The sequence below is a fragment of the Carassius carassius genome, chromosome 49 (assembly GCF_963082965.1).
Source record: "Carassius carassius chromosome 49, fCarCar2.1, whole genome shotgun sequence".
NCBI lineage: Eukaryota > Metazoa > Chordata > Actinopteri > Cypriniformes > Cyprinidae > Carassius > Carassius carassius.
In genome coordinates this window covers 7,580,214-7,599,103 of record NC_081803.1, presented here as the reverse complement: position 1 = coordinate 7,599,103, position 18,890 = coordinate 7,580,214, and the positions used below count along the sequence as shown (strand labels likewise).

Here is an 18,890-nt window from a genome sequence, read left to right as displayed (position 1 = left end):
TATGTGGCTCGGTGTTCATCTTCAGTTCTCTCTTCACAGCAGTTCAGTCAGTGTACTGTTTGAGTGCATGCATTAGCCTACTCCGGGATATTGGTTTGTTTGAACTCAGAGGGAGTCAGCCACATTAAAAAAGTCAAAATGTATCAAAAGGTATTTTCGATGCTTTAAAAAATTCTTACTGACCCTCTGATGTCACATGGACTACTTTGATGATGTTTTTCTTACCTTTCTGGACATGGACAGTATACCGTACACACATTTTCAATGGAGGGACAGGAAGCTCTCAGACTAAATCTAAAATATCTTAAATTGTGTTCCGAAGATAAACGGAGGTCTTATGGGTTTGGAACGATATGAGGGTGAGTTATTATTGACATAATTTTGATTTTTTGGGTGAAATAACCCTTTAAGATGTATGTATTAAATTGCATTACATAACAAAATATCAAATAAATGTTAGGAGCAATTAAGTGCTGCTAGAGCGTATACTCGTCTGTGGCTTCACCGTTGATCTTGTTTCAGAATGTATCCAACATTTTGAAACTCAGTACAATGCACTCAAAGGCATGAACTCCAATAGACACATTTTTTTTTTTAAACAGCTAAATTTTCCACTGTTATGTCATCCATTTATTTGTCACATCCTCAGTATAGAAGCACTAGGAATGGTTGTGGGAAATTATCTTAAAAGTCACTTAAACATGTACACCCTCAGAATGATCAAAGCTCATTCATGGTTTATATGAGCGACTTTAAAGAAATGAAGGAGTCTTATGACCAGCCCCATGTTACCCTTCCAGCATGAGCAGTGTAAGTCCTGGCCTAATGATCCACTGAACTAATCTGAGGAATCAGAACTTGGAGGACATTCCTGCTGATCAGAAATAGAGTCAAAGTAAAAAACAGAGAAGTCATCTCCAATCAACCATTGAACAGCTTTCCCCAGGAGTCACATGCATTGCGTAGAGTCAAAGGACATGGTGGAGAACCACGGCGAGGCTTGCACCTCAACCGCTAAACCAGGGGCGTAGCCATCTTTTCAGAAGTGAGGGGGACAGAAATCACACACACACACACACACACATATATATATATATATATATATATATATATATATATATATATATATATATATATATATATATATATATATATATATATATATATATAACATTACGATATAACATTTCTGTAATCTATAGAGCCTACTATAGTCAACAGTTTTTTAACAGTAAGATTTTTAATGTTTTGAAAGAAGTCTCTTCTGCTCACGAAGCCTGCCTTTATTTCATCCAAAGTACAGCAAAAGCAGTAATATTGTAAAATATTTGTACTTTTTAAAATAACTGTTTTCTATTTCTGAAATGTAATGTATTCCTGTGATCAAAGGTGAATTTTCAGCATCATTCCTCCAGTCTTCAATGTCACATTAATCAGAAATCATTCTAAAATGATTATCAATATTTAAAACAGATGAGTAAAATGTTTTCAGCATTCTTTGATGAATAGAAGGATCCACAGATCAGCATTTGTGTGAAATAAAAAGCTTTTGCAACATTATACACTATATCATTCAAAAGCTTAGTCAGTATATATATATATTTTTTTTTTTTGTTAAATAAATGATAGAAATTAATACTTGTATTTAGCAAGGATTATTTAAATTGATCAAAAGTGATGATAAAGGCATCATTTTACAAGTGATTTCTATTTCAGATAAATGCTGCTCTTTTGAACTTTCTATTCATCAAAGAAACCTGAAAAAAATATACTCAGCTGTTTTCAACATTATCATAATAAAAGAGAATTTTTTCTGAATGTTTCTCTAATTTCTAGCTTTTAATTGGCTTAGAAATCTATAACTGCTGGACAATAACAAATAATAATGATTTGTTTATATACTACAAACACTTTTTATCACATAATAAGGTAGACTAGTTTTTGTACTGTAATCAATGCTATGTCAATTAGCACTGCATTGTTCATATACTTTATTTATCATCTGCTGGAGATTTTTTTGGACTTGAAAAAAAAAAAACAGTTTTCATACACTGTTGTCCATATTAGGAGTTTCCTGATATGACTTTCTGCGCGAGAGCGCCCTCCGGCTTCGAGTATGAATGAAACACACACACACACACACACACACACACAAACACTGCAGGAGAGTTTAGCGCTCCGTGACGTTCATCTCGCCTTCTTGGTCCGAAAAAACATCAGGTCATGCGCAGACTATCCTGTCTCTTTGAGTTTAAATCTATATTTAATCACACCAGCTCTTGAAAACCTCTATACGAACACATTTGCCTGAAAAAGTGCGGGGGACGAATTTCCGAGATGATAAAAGTGTGTGGGGGGGGGGGACACGTCCCCCGCGTAATCTACAAAAGTAAAGTAATAGCATCAAATACAGTAGTTGTGGTAATTGTGCTTAATATGTATTAAACATGCTTATAAGTTAACATTAATGGTGTTGTAAGTTAATACGGACAGCCCTAAAATGCATTTTATAACATTTAAATTTTAAATGAATATTCTGCATTTTATTTTGTCCACGGACACCCTAGCAATTCAATTTGAAATGTCCTGGGTAAAATGGACTGGTGAGCAGCTAAAAATAAATGTATTTTTACCTTGCAATAAATTTAGATGATCAGATTCATGACAAAATAAATTTCACCTCAAATCATTTTGATCTTTGAAGATTTTTAATGATTTTTTATCTTTTTAACTGAAAACAAGTATCAATTATTATGATATTATGAATGAATTTGATCATTTTGTTAAATGTTTTCAATTTTAGAAACAAAAACCATTTTATTTGTTCACATTACACTAAATAAACGGGGATAATGATTGGGATGTGTAATAAAAAGAGATACGAGCATTGAGCACCTTTCTGACTGTACAGTGGGATAAGATGGTACACTGTTTAACACCGTGCATGAGAGGCAGTTTCAAACTCAATTTTCAATTGTACTCCATTGATCCAACATAAAAATGTGCACCAGGACAGAATGGGACAGGGCAGTTTAAAGATGCAAACAAAAAAATCTATTAAGTTTACAGTTGGGTTAAAAGCAGGCTATGGAATAAACAGTAAACATTTAGGGGATTCAATGCTTTTTAACTAAAAAAAAAACTTCACAGTACTGCCATACTACATTGTTTTCCCTCCAGTGCAGCATGAAATGCAATAACATTTGTTTTAGGGGAACTTGGAATATTTCTAACCATAAGTGAAACGTAAAATTTACGACTCCATTTAGATTTTCTGCCAAGGAAAAATTTCAACGCATGATTGAAAGGGGGACACAGTACAGTATTAACAAATTAAATACATAGATTATGAGAAAACATTTTTTGTGCCAAACTGCAGTCTGCCATAGGCAGGCCTGGCGTAATCGCTACACCGCTAATCTCCTGAGGGAGTGAACATAAAATTCCCTTAGAAACGGGAATTTGACATTTTCAAATCAAAATAAAAAAATACCCACATACTTGGCCATTTACAATTCATCTGCCAAACTAAATCCAGAATGCAACGTATGCATTCCTCATATTAAAATATGACGTCTTTCACCTTCTAGCCCACACATTTGGCACAGCCGACTGTATAAAGCAGAAGCACTTATATAATATGTAGGTATTGTACAATTTATTTACACATTTACACAATGAAGTTCAGCAAAGAGTGGCAAGTCTTGGGAGTTCCTTTTTCATTTTCTGGTTTTTGGTGGGGGGGTTTTTTATGTTAATTTAGATTATTCGTCAAATCTTCAGGGGGATGGGAGATGTAAACATGTCAAGCTGGAGTGATGTCTGAATTCTAACATGAATGATTTTCCTCTTTTTTGAGGACCAGATGTCAATGGAGGATGTGATGCGGCTTGTCCCTCTGGTCCGTATGAGAGGTGCGAGATGGCAAGGCCTCTGAAATCCTGGACAGTGAGAGAGACGCTTCCGGGGCAGAAGCAGCAGCGGTGGAAGAGACCAAACTCGAACCTCCACCCTCTTCTCCAACAGAATGAAGAAACATGGAGTGCCTCTCACATCCCATTCACGCTCATCTTGGCCTTCTGTGACAGCTCTGCCTCTTTAGCCTGATGTGACAGAACAGATAGAGGCGAGTGTGTTAAAACCCAACAGTTTCTAGACAACAGTAGCAGCTTCTACATCAACGCCGAAGATATACACACCAAAACATACACCAGTTATAGTTAAATAGACATTTATATATGCCCAGACACATTTATTCATATATTCATGTTAAAAACTCATTAAAAGCAAATATGTGCAATAATCAAAGTAGTCTTATCAAAACCACATATTGTTCACTTATCGTCTTTCAATAGATTGAACACATTGAGTGACCAGTACAATATCTTGTGTGACACACTTACATGTAGTAACTGAGCTTCGGGTGATGGCATGTCCAGCCCTCTGGGTTTCTCCAACAATTCTTCAGACTAAAATACATATTCAAAGAGTTAGCAGTATCCTGAATTAATACTCTTGACTGATAACCTGGAGTGCACCTGAACACTGAGATATTGATTGATTGGTGATATTATAATAAGATTTCTACCTTTCGGTCTTTGATGACCGGAGCAGAATCCACCAGCATCTCCACTGAGGAGGACAGCAGATCCCCTTTAGCTGCGGTTTCGGCCTCCACAAGAGGAGGAGTGGCTTTCTGTGACACAGACATAAAGAAGGTCATTACATATGAAACCATTAACAGAACACTGATAACCTATCAGCTGTCACCCCGGCAGTGATGTGCCAGTCTGCACTTCTGCCTGATTAAGGTCTAGACATCAGTTGGTTAAGGTTTCAAAGGTCAAAGGTAATCTGCTGCCAAGCAATGAAGTAAGTTTTCAAGCAGAAAGTAAAAAAAGCTGACAAAGTTTGGTTTAATTTATAAAGTCTACGTGCCTATTAGAAAAATACTTCAATATTTACAACATGTTGCAGGAATGTATTATGTATGCATGCTCTTTGGATATTTTCAGAATGCATACAGAGTTTTTTTGAATGCATAATTGTGGTGTTTGAAACCAATTTTACATTATGTGAAATATAAGCTGATATATTTGGTGTGTTTTGGATAGTCTGAGGAGATAGAAGTGCCGATATTCATGATACATCGGTGACTGGAGTATCATAGAGTTTCGATTTCTATTATCATTCAACATATTTAATCACTTACAGTTAATCTTTAACAAACTAATGATTTAACAACACTTTAAATGGAATCTTGAGCATTTATTTTTAATACTGCACATTATAATGTCGTGATGCCAAATTCACTTGTAACATTTAGAGGACTGATTCTAATCTGTAGTATTTTATTGAAAATGTATATAGACAAACACAAATAGAATTGAATTATCACCTCCAGTTTGGGCACCGGTGGGATGACTGGAGTTTTAGGAGCGAGGTCCGTCAGATACATTGCACGGGAAAGCAGCAACAAGGACGGTGGCACATTCTCTTTCAAGTGCAGGTCCAGCCACTGAGAGAGAAAGAACACCAATTACAATTAACAATTCATCAGTGACTCAAATTATTCTGGACATTTTATTCCCCATTTTGGAAATTTTACATTTATTTTCTGTTAAATAAAGCCTCTTCAGGCCACACCCACTATGTCTGTCGTTTGCTCCTCCCACCACACAGTTTGGAGACCCCTGGTTTAAAGTCTGTTGTATGCGTTTCATTTTCAGTTTGTCTGCAGTCTTTGCATGGCAGACAGTCATAAATATCCTCCAACAGGCAGTTTTACAAACTAGTCAGGCTGGTTTGCACACACACACACACACACCTGCTGTAGCTGCTGTCGGAGCTGATCTGTGGTCAGACCCAAAGATCTCATGCCGCGACTCCTGCAGGCGGCCTGGAGCTCGGCTACGGTCATCGTGGGAACACCCTCCTTGGCGATCATCTACAGAGACACATGCAAATCAAAAATCAAGATTATCCAGCAGCTGAGATCATCCCCTTAACATAATCAAACCCAGAAGATTACTTTAAAAAGATAAAATACAATTCAAGACATGTTTTTAATATTAAGTTGAAATTATTTTAACTTGACGGCCGTGCTTTTAGAATGCGTGTCATAAACAAGATGCAAGAGCGATGGTCAAAGATGTCTGTTTAGAGCATGCAAAATTAATGAAAAGTAGCTTATGTGTTCGGTGTAGACGATTTTAAGATGTATGGTTTAGTCACCCAGAAACCTTGAGGTCACAGCAACATGTCAAGCTGTAAAACTACTTTAGATGGGCGGTAGCAGTTGTCTGGCTTGGTCTCACCTCATCGTCGGCCTTGATGGTGCGCAGCTGCATCATCAGCTGGAAGCGCAGCAGGTTATTGGTGCCGATGGGCTGCAGCTCCAGCAGTTTACACAAGGCCACCAGCTGCGGCCGCTCCAGATGCTCCAGCGTCAGCTCATCCTCAAAGAACTTGGAGAACTTCACGATGTCTTTAGTGGTGGGCTGTTCACCGGTGTGCCTCACCTATAACAGACAAGTTAGAAGCGTCAGTCACATCCAGAACAATTTTTACTATGGACGATATAGAAAAATGGATTTGATTATCGAACTGACCTGCTGCACGTAAGTCGAGAACCTCTGAGTCTCGTCTCCAACAGTTGCTTTATTCCTCATGGCCATCTCACCAATGGTCTCCTGTAAGAACTTAGCCAGCTCCAGTTTAGCCCCAAGACCCTTCCTCTGTTTTTCCTCCTGTGAGAGTAAAAAAAGAAAAACTCATTAGTCATTACTTAATAACTGTGAGAAACTTCATGAATGTTGTTACTCAGATTTATCAGACTTATGTGTTTCAAGTGTTTCATAATTCAAGCTAAACAAATTAGGCTGAACTCATTATCAAATTTTAAAACATGAGCTTATAATACCTTCTTGGACTCGGTCTCAAATGTGGAAGGCAACATTTCTGGAAAGAGTTTGAGGAATACGGGGAGCAGAAACTCCATGAAAGGAACGATGACAAAGATAATGAAGGGCACAAGCCGGAACAAGTCGGCACATGTCCGCATCAGCTGTGGAGACAATGAATGAGACCGGTCTTATTTGTCCATAGTCAAACACAAAAGCATCATTTCTGGCCCAATCCAGCTGCACTTTCACTGAGGTGTTAAGCTTTTTGGTTATGCAATTCTAATTGTGTCACATTACATATAAATCCTTGACTAAGCACTGGTTTGTTCTAACAGGATTATAAACATAAATACCTTTTCATAAAAATCAAATCCTGTATGTACATTAAGAACTTATGACACATTTTCCTCTGTCAAACTACTTATTGTATATTCTTATATAAAGATGTTTCGAGACAATACATGAGAGAAGCACCATGGATAGTATAGTATTAGTATTAGGGGTGTAACGGTACATGTATTCGTACCGGACCGTTTCGGTACAGGGCTTTCGGTACGGTGCACGTGTGTACCGAATGACCGAATGCAATGTTTTGTGTGCGGAATGATAGGTACATTTTCGTGTTTCCAAACGAACATATTAAGTGGCAGAAGTCTCTGCGTTCAGCGCAAATCCCCCCCTGCAGCTGATTCTAAGGCCGGTGACACACTGGCTGCGTGGCGTGAGCGTGGCGTTTCTGTGTCAGTTGTGTGACGGCTGCTTCGTTTTCTGTGTCTTTACACAGCAGAATCGTGCCTGACGCGGCGCTGGCGCGCTGCTGCTACTGTAGGTGACATAGAGGGAGATCACCGACAGACCAGGATCTTGTCTTCACGACAACAATATCTATACTTCATGTTGAGCATAAATATAAAGCCTACTGATAAAGGACACCATCAACAGTATTGACGGCAAAATAGACTACGTTTGACAGGTGCAATATGCCAGTGTGTCACCGGCCTAAGGTTTTCAAACGGCATCACGAGAGTGTGAACATCACTACAACTAGGAAAAAAACGATTGTAATTCAAACGCAGTTCCCGTCCGCATTTAAACAGACCTTTGCTCTTAATTCCGATCGGGCCAACGCAATAACGAAATCTGAGCAGGTCTAAAAACTGAAACTGTTGATGCTGCACTTTACACTTTGGAAAAGTTATATATATTTTTTAAATAAGAGCAGGCCTACAAGCTGGGATTGGTAATGCTGCACTGTAATCAGTTACTTATTTATATTTTTCATTATATCTTATTATATGATATTGGTTTGAGACTGAGAGTATTTTATTTAGTGGAGAACTTTGCAGAAGTATTTTATTTCTTATTCTTTTTTTATTTTATATATATTTTATTAAAAAGTATTTTAAAAAAAGGGGAAACAAATTGTTAAAAAAAAGTTTATAGTAATAAACAACCTGCAGTTTAATGTTTGCATTTCTTTCCCTTACTGTACCGAAAATGAACCGAACCATGACTTTAAAACCGAGGTACGTACGGAACCGTGATTTTTGTGTACCGTTACACCCCTAATTAGTATGTATAGTATTTTATGTATGTAGTAATATATAATACTATGATAATATAAAAATGTTCTACATGTACTATTGTAGTACAAATGGTTAAATGCAAATTGTAAGAGACAGGTTTTTTTTTCAAAGAGATATGGATGAAATAATAGTGAATTCTTATTAATTGTGAAAATGCACTATAATATTAAAATATTTCTGAAATCTTTGAAAATAAAGCTCCAATCATACTGTTAAAATGATGTAAGTTCCTGCAAATGACTGTTAGTTTTCAAAATTTAAGTTTTTATATTGACTGTTTAACACATTTTGTTCCCACTTAATTTTATTAATAAGCACTTTTAAAAGCAGTTAGTGGAATATTGAATACTGGGATGTTATTAGAGAATGTATAACTTGTGCTCACATATCATGGAGATATATGAAATATGACAAATTGGATGGACTGCTACTACAGGTATTTAAATGAACCTGGAGTACCATGTGAATGTGAATACTAAAAATGACAATGATATCTCTCCATATCAAAGTAGCATAGAGTTCATATCTAAAAGATTCACTCTTCCATGGTAAACCCAAAGTTACATAAAGCTCTTCATCAAAAACATCTCCAAGATTTCCAAATCTTTTAGACCCAAACATACCCTCCTCCTCTCCCTCCGGGTGAGCTGCTGCCCGTGCAGTAACCTCCAGACCATCTTGCCCGCGATTTTGGTGTCGATGCCCAGAAGGCGGAAGCCATGATAGTAATGCTTGAGCTCATCCAGGACTCTCTGTCCCACGGACTTCCTCGGCACTGCTGGTGGAGCTGGCGGCGGTTGAGTGCCAGAGGCGGGAGGGAAAGACTCACCCTTGACGGGTTCAGAACCCGCAGCGGTGTCCTTCACCTCTTGAAGCCAAGCACAGGAACTGTGGAGGGGACGTGCTGCTACACAACCAGGGTGGATGTAGCTGGATGTGTAACAGGGATACAGCGGCCTGGGACACTTGGCCGTGATGGGAGCCCGGCTGAGGAACCCTGAATGGTAGCATATGCATGCGGTCGACGGGAGTGAAGCACAACTGTGTCTTTTAGAAAGCATGTAGGATCCCCTGGAAGAAAACCAGAACCTCCAATAAAGAGACTATTTACAACATTAAAAGCACAAAGTAAAATATTTAAGGGATGTTCAAGTTTATATGCTCTTGATTACTACAATTATTTAAATTCATCCCTCAGTTTGTAAAAACAAGCAAAACTGTTGACAGTAATGAACCCCAAGATTTTATTATATACATGTTAGCATGAGATTAGTGCGATAAAATCGCTCATTAGCCTTGTCTTAAATCTAATCTTTCAATCCTATCACGATCATATAAACCCTGTAAAACCTGTGACTTTATAATAATGTGCAAAAGGATACAAGAAAGGGATTATTTACATCAGGAGTTACATTAAATGAATCAGCCTATAAAAGTATTAACCATCACTAAAAGGAGCCATCTTTACAGCTTAAATATATTGTGAATGCAAGAATGAATGTGTTTTAATAAGGTTAGAACCTCCATGATGTATTGATATTTGGGAAACACAGCAAAATATAATTATAAAATAATGTTAGTATTTTATCGAATAATACATTTTTTAAATAACAGTGCACTTGGAATAGGATAAAATTGTTCATTTTTGCACCAGTAATGTGGATGATGGCCTCACCTTGATCTTGTCACGGCAAGAAGCACCTGTGAGCTGAAAACTGCCATTTTGTGACTTAAAATTGTGTTTCCTGTAAAAAGAGAGAGGGAAAGAAAAGCTAAATTGTAATTACATCTGCAATAATGGTAGTACTGACTGCATATTCAGTACCTGTACGTTGTCAGGCTAGACGGATTATTTCATTTTATTTTTTTAGAGGTATAAATCCTTGAATTTTTTTGTAATTTGTTTGTGAAACTTTGTGAATCTTTTTATGATTTTTTTTTTCCTGTATATTATTGAAGGTTTCCAAAATCGTGAACTTGCACATTTGAAGTCAAAAAAAAAAACATGAACAATGTGATATAACAACAGGGGTCCCAATATCAATACATGTACACAGATTCACAAACATATGGAAGCACATGGGTAGCGATATTCAATTTGCAATGTAATATGCAAAATGACAATGCAATATGTAAAATGGCAATGCATTTCTGTATTTACATTTACATTTTCCAATACATTTGTGCAACATTTGGTGCAAAATGAAAATGAAAATTAAATTACATAATTTTCATTTGGCATTTCATACACCAGTTTTAATATGTAAAATGAATACTATTTTAACGGTTTATAAGTTGCAAAATTAAAATGAAAATGTATTACAGAAATGATTAGATATGTATAACATGTTCAACCAAAAACTGTGGCAAAATTATCATTTAAATGCTATTTTTCTTAAATGCATTAACACTCACAGTCAAGACACTTACGATTGCATTTTCATTCAGTGTCCCGCAATGAATGTAGCAAAATTCAATGTGCACATTGAAAATGCATTCCGAGCCGATCACGTGTCCTCCCCCTCCCGCCATGTCAATCACTGCGTGAACAAGGCGGGGCTTGCAGAAGGTCTGAGACTCAAATCTCAAGAAGAGGATTCAAGTGAGAGAACATGGACAAGACCGTTGGTCCGTGTACGTTTTGATCATTTCGGTTTATGGCTTCAATATTTCATTCGCACTTGTGGGCGGCGCTGAAACGCTGCTTTCATCTGATTGGTCGAATCGCTCCAGCTTCAGCTCGGTCTTTTCATTCTTTCAGACAGAATAAGAGATAACAGTGACGTGGAAATAAATATAGTTAAATTTATGAAATAAAATTAAATAGGATTTTTTGGGAAGGTAAGTCTGGCCAGTTATACAGCAACACGAGTCAGACGAGTCTAAAGATCTAAGCTGAATTTGGTGAAACATTAAAGTTCTAGTCTGTGTCAGTTACTCTCATAATAAATAATAATAATAATGTTACCCGTATTTTTCGGAATAAGTTGCATCAGTCCAAAAATACGTCATGACGAGGAAAAAAACATATAATTCGCATTTATTAAGAACCAAGAGAAAACATTACCGTCTACAGCCACGAGAGGGCGCTCTGGGGTAGGCTACAGGAGCACTGAGCAGCATAGAGCTAATTTTACTATTTTTATTTCAGAAATGTAACAATATTAATTTTTACAATTATTTATTAATGTCACACACACATACCTAGTGCCTTATGACTTAAAATATGAGAGTGGTAAATGTTACAGACATGGAACTGTTCAGTCTATTATTGATTTTTATTTCCACTTCACTTTTTTCCAAAGAGACAGAACTATTTGCACTGTATTTATCAGAGGGACAATATTTATACAATACTATAACCTAGAAATAATTTAACGGGGTCTCTTGCAAGTCGCAGCAGCACGAATTATGAGCCCAGCATCATCTGATTCAAATATTATGCTAATTAACAGTGAGTGTAGTTTCAGACATTACAGTGCTTCACTCACACTGACTCTTATTCTGCCTGAAAGAATGAAAAGACCGAGCTGAAGCTGGAGCGATTCGACCAATCAAATGAAAGCAGCGTTTCAGCCCCGCCCACAAGTGCAAATGAAATATTGAAGCCATAAACCGAAATGATCAAACGTACACGGACCAACGGTCTTGTCCATGTTCTCTCACTTGAATCCTCTTCTTGAGATTTGAGTCTCAGACCTTCTGCAAGCCCCGCCTTGTTCACGCAGTGATTGACATGGCGCGAGGGGGCGGACACGTGATTGGCTCGGAATGCATTTTCAATGTGCACATTGAATTTTGCTACATTCATTCCGGGACACTGAATGAAAATGCAATCGAAGTGTCTTGACTGTGAGTGTTAATGCATTTAAGAAAAATAGCATTTAAATGATCATTTTGCCACAGTTTTTGCTTGAACATGTTATACATATCTAATAATTTCTGTAATACATTTTCATTTTAATTTTGCAACTTATAAAGCATTAAAATTTGTTTTCATTTTACATATTAAAACTGGTGTATGAAATGGCAAATGAAAATTATGTAATTTCATTTTCATTTTCATTTTTCACCAAACGTTGCACAAATGTATTGGAAAATGAAAATGTAAATACAGAAATGCATTGCCATTTTACATATTGCATTGTCATTTGCATATTACATTCCAAATTGAATATCGCTACCCATGTGCTTCCATACAAACAAACCCAAATCCACAAATAAGTACAAGGAATTTGTCTGCAAATCTGCAAATACTAATAAAGTTAGATTTGCTCAAGAATTTGTGGAGAATATGTCCTTTTATGTTTTGTGGATACGTGTAATTTTTGTTGAACCTGCATTTGTAACACTGCAACAATAATAATCTCATACGTCACGTTCGTGCGCTGATGCGGCAGGTCGCGAGCACTGCACACAAATACCGGCTCACGTGTATGTCTTACTTTATATGCGAAAACAGAAAACAAACACGAAGACTGGTCAAAAACACAGGCCATATTTAAAATACAAGGAACGTTTCATTTCACACGAAAGTCTGACGGCAATTTATAAAAACGTTATAACGTATTGCGACACCGCTAGAACTAAAGTAACGTCACCATTAATTTATGCGTAGGTCAACATGAACTACAGTATCCACTTCAAAAGTTTTGACATTTAAAACGTCTAAACTGTTATATAAGAAAAGTGGCGCGAGTAACGTTAGGTGAAAACAGAGAAGATTAATGACAGGCGCTGAAGGCCACAGCAGAGGCCGCAGATACACGATCACTATTTCAAAACACAGCGCATTCAATACCTGCTCAACTTTAACAGAAGCTTGGCTGATCTATGGATAAAGTCGACAGAACATCGATCAACTTTAGAGAAAAGCTATCGAACAGTTCTTTTGTTTTATATTCGTTAATGCACAACTTACAGCGAGGACCGGTTGATAGACAACAGACGAAAAAGAAAGGATGGTTTGAAATAGATATCAAGCGTTAAACAGCTCGAAACACGATTAAACGACTAACTTACCAACCTGTCGAAAAGCTCCGTGTTGTGCGGTGTGACGGCTGTTAGGCTGTAACCACTGTAAGTTATATGGTGTCAGATCGGATGACGGTGGAGAAAAATGTCCGGCTCGACAGCGCTCCTCCTGCAGCTGAGGGTCAGATTTCCTCGCAGGCGATGGTACGTTACGGGGGGAAATTTTACCTTTTGCGGGATGAGAGGCTCCATTCACGATGGTATGTCACTTCTTAAGTTTAAATCTAAATGGGCATAAAAATGAATACATCCGTGTTGATGTACTATTGTGATCTGATTTTAAACCGGACTGTCACGTTGCCTACGGTGCCCCAGACCCAGACAACAGACCCTCTGATGCGACGAGACGAGAGGCAAGGCGTGATTGACAGCAACATACACCAATGGGCGAGCTGTACGCACTAGTGACGCTGGCCAATCCGCTGGACGGGAGGGACAATGGAACTTCATCCGTGATGACGAGGGTTGATGAACGATCACACATATACTGATCTCAGTTCAGCTGTAGCTCAGTGTTGTCTTGGCAACGGTCAAGTTTACAGTGCTGAAAACAGTGATTGAATAACCCTACTTGGAATAACAAGGCGTTCCATGTGGCTGTTATTAGATATTTGTGCAGACGATGGCGCTATTATTTAGTTTTAACCTTGGTCCGCGTGCGCGAGCAAAATAAAAAATGCACTGTATAAATACGTTCTGACAACGCATTTGCATATTGACATGGATGACAGCTGTTAATGCACAATTTCCATTTTAGATCGACAAACTGTACTATTTACTATTTTTATTTAAATTGAAAGCTTAAATCTAGGCTACCTGCTGCCGTGTTCAAAGCACAATGCAAAACTGTTACAGTCGGGCCGGAGCGCAGCTCCGCATCCTCGGGTCCACAACACACCATGCCGGAGCTCAGCTCCGTCTCCTTCAGCACCAAATATTGTTATTCCACATGAATTATTTCTCCTTGAAATACATGACATATGAGACTGAATAATTAGCAAGACCAGAGCCGTTGAAAAACAGAGTTGCGACACTCCCATAGACTGCCATAGGAACTTTGGAATGCGGAAGTAACGCGTGTCGTGGAGCCGCCAATAGTTCCAAACACTGATAGTTCCAGCGCTGAACTCCACACTTGTTCAATGTTTCTGAAGTACGCTCGCTGGTAAATTGATGAAATCACTGTATTTTCGACATTTGAACGCATTAGCCGACCTCTCATGAATCTATATAATAGTTGTATTTCATGTTGCCAGCTTTATTAATGTTTATTGGGGCCTGAGGTAGGTAGACTCTTATTAATCGCTGCTTAAGTAACAAACACTTAACTAATATTAGCTACCATAATCTGATGATGGGCTACATTTACCTCAAATTTTCTTCAAGTTCGTTGGCATACAACGTTTATCGTCGGTTATTAGATTTGTTGTTAATGTGATTAACACTTGTTTGCGACCGTATTAGTACACCTGATTACAATTAACTTTAGCTAGTTTAACTAGAATTTTTGTTTTTTATTTATTTTTACTAGCTCAACTAGATAACATAGCTTGTATATTGCAAGGTTGTTCTTTGGTTTATTTAGTAATTAAAGTTACACAGACCGTTTGTTAGACAGTGCATTGTGATGATAGGATATGTAGCATAAATGTGGATGATCCCAGCAAATAAAAAGTATAATTGCAAAAAGAAAGATTATTAATCTATTTTTAAATTGAAGAGGCTGACATGTGAAACCATTTGAGACTGACTTTTGACCAAAAAACTGAAGTCATGATTTTAATAGTTATTTAGAATACAGTGAAGAATTTCAGCTGCATAACTCATGTTCATGGCTCTTAAAATTTTTGATGAAAGAAGCACATGTACACTGCTGCTCTGGTAACACATTGAACTTTAATCTAACAGTCCCGTTTGTGTAATGGAATGTATACACATGAAAGCAGAATACATCTTTGTAAATATAAATTCAAGTAACTATTGCATTACTTACAGCTTCCTTGTTGGAAATCAAGCGAGTCTCTTTGAAGACCGAACATTCAAGGAAAATGTATCTACCCTCTCACAGGATGTAATGTTTAAACGTTTTGTTGAATGCAATTGGTTGCCTTGTATATTTTTCACTGTTGACATTTTTTCTTGACTTAAACTGAGCAGCTTCTGGCATTCATTGATATTCACTTGTTGTGCATGTGTATATATTTATGTGAATGTGTCTTAACATAACTTTAGGATGTTAGTAATTATGACCATAGAAGCACAAGAAAAATATATACAGCACATACTGTAAATTATTATACCTTATCGGAGCAGTCCCCTTTTCCCTTCAAAATTAAACACACACAAAAATTAATTCAATTTTATTGGCATAAACGTTATAAGAACATTTCCAAAGCATCAAAATAAAATTTTAAATACACACAATATATACAGTAATATTAACATTAACAGAACTGGGTGAGGAACAGCCAAACTCAGCTAAAAAAAAAACATATACCACGGCAAGACGCAGCAACAAGACACAAGACGGATGCGCTGCTTCAGAATGGCATGCCCAAACTCTGTTGAAGAAGCACAAAGAAATTGAGGACTGGTCAGCAAATCAAGCGAGTCTCTTTGAAGACCGTACATTCAAGGAAAATGTATCTACCCTCTCACAGCTGCAGAAAACTGTTGGACCCTAGTACATCCATCTATCGTCTGGAGAAGTCTGGTCCGAAGTGGCTGACCAATTCCTAAGAAGCAGGTTTTAAGACAACTTTGATTCACTTTTTTGATCCATTTCTAATTTTGACTACTCTATATTATATATACATTTATTTAATTATATATATGTATATGTGTGTGTGTGTGTATAATAAACACATTACATATAGTGTTTATCTGTGTGTGTGTGTGTATATATAATTTATATACATGCGTGTATATGTGTACACACAAACTCATTAGTAAAGTATGTGTGTTTATGTACATATGTCTATATGCATGTGTGGGTGTGTGTATATCTATATATCTATCTATCTATATATATATATATATATATATCATTTGAAATGAATTTAAAGTTGTCCTAAAACCTTCTTATTAGGACAAATTAGTTCTTAGGATAACTTTTTTTTTTATATGTGTATATATTATTAGTATACAGACATACTGTAGGTTAATATTAACAGTACACTTATGTTTCGGGAAGGTTTAGCCTATGTTTAGGGAAGGATGAAGGAGTTAACCATACTGAAATGAATCCCGTTAGCGGTAATGTTATGGATCGTATTTAGGAAAAGAGAACACACTTTAAGTGTAGTAAACATAGTAATCAGTTCATACGCGTTAATATTTGCCCGGAAAATTCTGTAATATAGTCGTTGCCGCCCGATCTTCCCTCCAAAATTAAACACAAAAACTGATTAATGCCGTGTTTCCGCCACTCCACAGAAAAAAATGCTATTATATGTATGCAATGCAAGTGTCAACGTAATAATCAATACATATTATGCGTCAATATTTACCTATAATTGCTGCATATAGTTGAAGCTTGTCTGACCCGCTTAAAACCATTCAAACTGGTTGACAGCGCGGAGTTGTTTGGAAATATTGAGAGCTACATGAACCACGTGACAGCGTGGCGGCGAGATCAAAGAGTGTCGCAACTCTCATATTTAACGGCTCTGAGCAAGACTACACACAGGCTACATCATACGTCATAATACATTAATCCCTGCGTTCTCTGGTTCAGCACCCCGCCCACCATCGACGTTACCATGGAAACCGCGCGAACGGCTAGCAAAATCAGTCTTTTAAATTCAACCGCTCGATGGGCTTATTGTGCTGTCTAATTCTTTATCGAGCATACGTGAGTATTTGGTTTAATTTACCTCAGATAAATAAGAAACATAATTATTCAAACACAACCTACAACTTCATTTTCTAATGTGACTAATGTAGCCTCTCTCGCACCGGTTAGTTTTTCATTTGAATTGGTGTTTTTTTTTTTTTCATTTGATTTGTCCGCTAAGGCCATAGCTGCCAACTCTCACGCATTCACGGGGGGCCGACAAGATGGCGGACTGAGTAGTCAAGCTGTTTCGTGCTCTCACAAAATTTCCCAAGTTAGTTTAGCTTGATAAGTTTTTTCCACCTCCACCTGCTAATACACATACCCAAAGTTGTGGTGCCGATATGGAAGATCATTGTTACGAAATGGAAATAGCTGTAGGTTCGAGCAAAAGGGAGAGAGGAGCTGATTCTGATCCACCCACACCGAGTAAACCCCAAAAAGGGAAAAAGTCTAAAAAACCAACAGAGAGTGAGGAAAACGAGGTGCCCAATTCGGCTATTCTGGATGCAATTAAAGCCCTTGGAACTAAGGTAGATTTACAGCACGAAGAATTAAGCACGCAAATGAAGCAGCACAGTGCGATGATTGCAAGCGTTGCTAAGTCCGTCCAAATAAATGCGCAGGAGTTACGAGAATGCAAAGACAAAATTAAAATGATGGAGAAACAAATTGAAAATCTATCCGAAGTCAATAATGATCTGAAAATTCGTGTGCTGGAAGAGGAAAGATATAAGAGAAGATGGTGTCTTCGCATAAAAGGTCTCAAGGAGAACTCAAACGAGCGCATAAGAGAGGATGTGATTCAACTTCTGGGCAAGATAACGCCTGAGTTTGCTTCTACTATGGAGGAGGCTGTGGATGTCGTGCATCGGGTGGGAAGAAAGGAGACCGGTCGTTCGAGAGAGGTGATCATTCTCTTTACCCGCAGATTGGTGCGGGACGAAGTATGGAAGAGAACCAAGTCGTCATCGGTGTGCAAAGAAGCTGGCATCCGTTTTGCCGAAGACCTGACGAAAGAAGATAGACTATTGAGACGTGAATTATGGCCAAGAATCGAACAAGCCAGGAAGGAAGGCAAGGCGGCTGGGTTTAGAGGTCCATTTGGATATATCGAGGGTAAACGTATCTCTTAAAAAGGGTATTGACTGCTTCTCTTTGATATGAGGTGAGGTGGGGTGATAAAGGAATGGGACTCTGTTTTTTCTATCCCACAAACTCTAAACGTAGTCTACATCTTTATTTGGATTTACATTTTTAGTGTTTGTATTCAATTTTAAGTTTTATCTGTTTAATTGTTCATGTTCGTGTTAAAATCTGATATCTCATTTTCTTCTTTAAATTGTAGGGGTTTAAAGGACTCAGTTAAGAGAAAGGCAATTTTCTTATTTTGCAAAAGTCAAAAATCACATTGTTGTTTTCTACAAGAAACACATTCAGAGTTGGCAGATGTTACCTTTTGGAAAAAGCAGTGGGGGGATGTTATGTTATTTAGTCATGGTTCAAATCGGTCTGCAGGGGTCGCTATAT

At 37.5% G+C, this 18,890-nt stretch overlaps 1 protein-coding gene across 2 annotated transcripts; it reads right to left on the bottom strand.

Annotated features, from left to right (window-relative positions):
• Nucleotides 1-2,813: 2,813 nt before the first annotated feature.
• On the bottom strand, nt 2,814-13,891 carry LOC132132186 (LETM1 domain-containing protein LETM2, mitochondrial-like). Of its 2 annotated transcripts, none has more exons than XM_059544497.1 (11): nt 13,514-13,891; nt 10,167-10,236; nt 9,115-9,562; nt 6,923-7,066; nt 6,612-6,749; nt 6,318-6,521; nt 5,828-5,947; nt 5,399-5,518; nt 4,589-4,696; nt 4,404-4,469; nt 2,814-4,103 (listed from the first exon to the last, which is right to left on the bottom strand). In XM_059544497.1, exons 2-11 carry the CDS (start codon nt 10,211-10,213, stop codon nt 4,050-4,052), a joined length of 1,449 nt encoding a protein of 482 aa, XP_059400480.1. In that variant the 5' UTR covers nt 10,214-10,236; nt 13,514-13,891; the 3' UTR covers nt 2,814-4,049. The 2 variants fall into 2 exon arrangements, with proteins under 2 accessions (XP_059400480.1, XP_059400482.1); XM_059544499.1 differs by having other exon boundaries at nt 13,518-13,891.
• Nucleotides 13,892-18,890: the final 4,999 nt, after the last annotated feature.

Bases quoted from the DNA above. Each gene is read 5' to 3' on its own strand.
- LOC132132186 (XM_059544497.1), bottom strand. From the start codon at position 10,213: ATGGCAGTTTTCAGCTCACAGGTGCTTCTTGCCGTGACAAGATCAAG. The intron at 5,519-5,827 runs GTGTGTGTGTGT...TTTCTCTCTCAG, and splicing joins TCCGACAGCAGCTACAGCAG to TGGCTGGACCTGCACTTGAA. The intron at 4,697-5,398 runs GTGATAATTCAA...TCTGTGTCACAG, and splicing joins CACCGGTGCCCAAACTGGAG to AAAGCCACTCCTCCTCTTGT.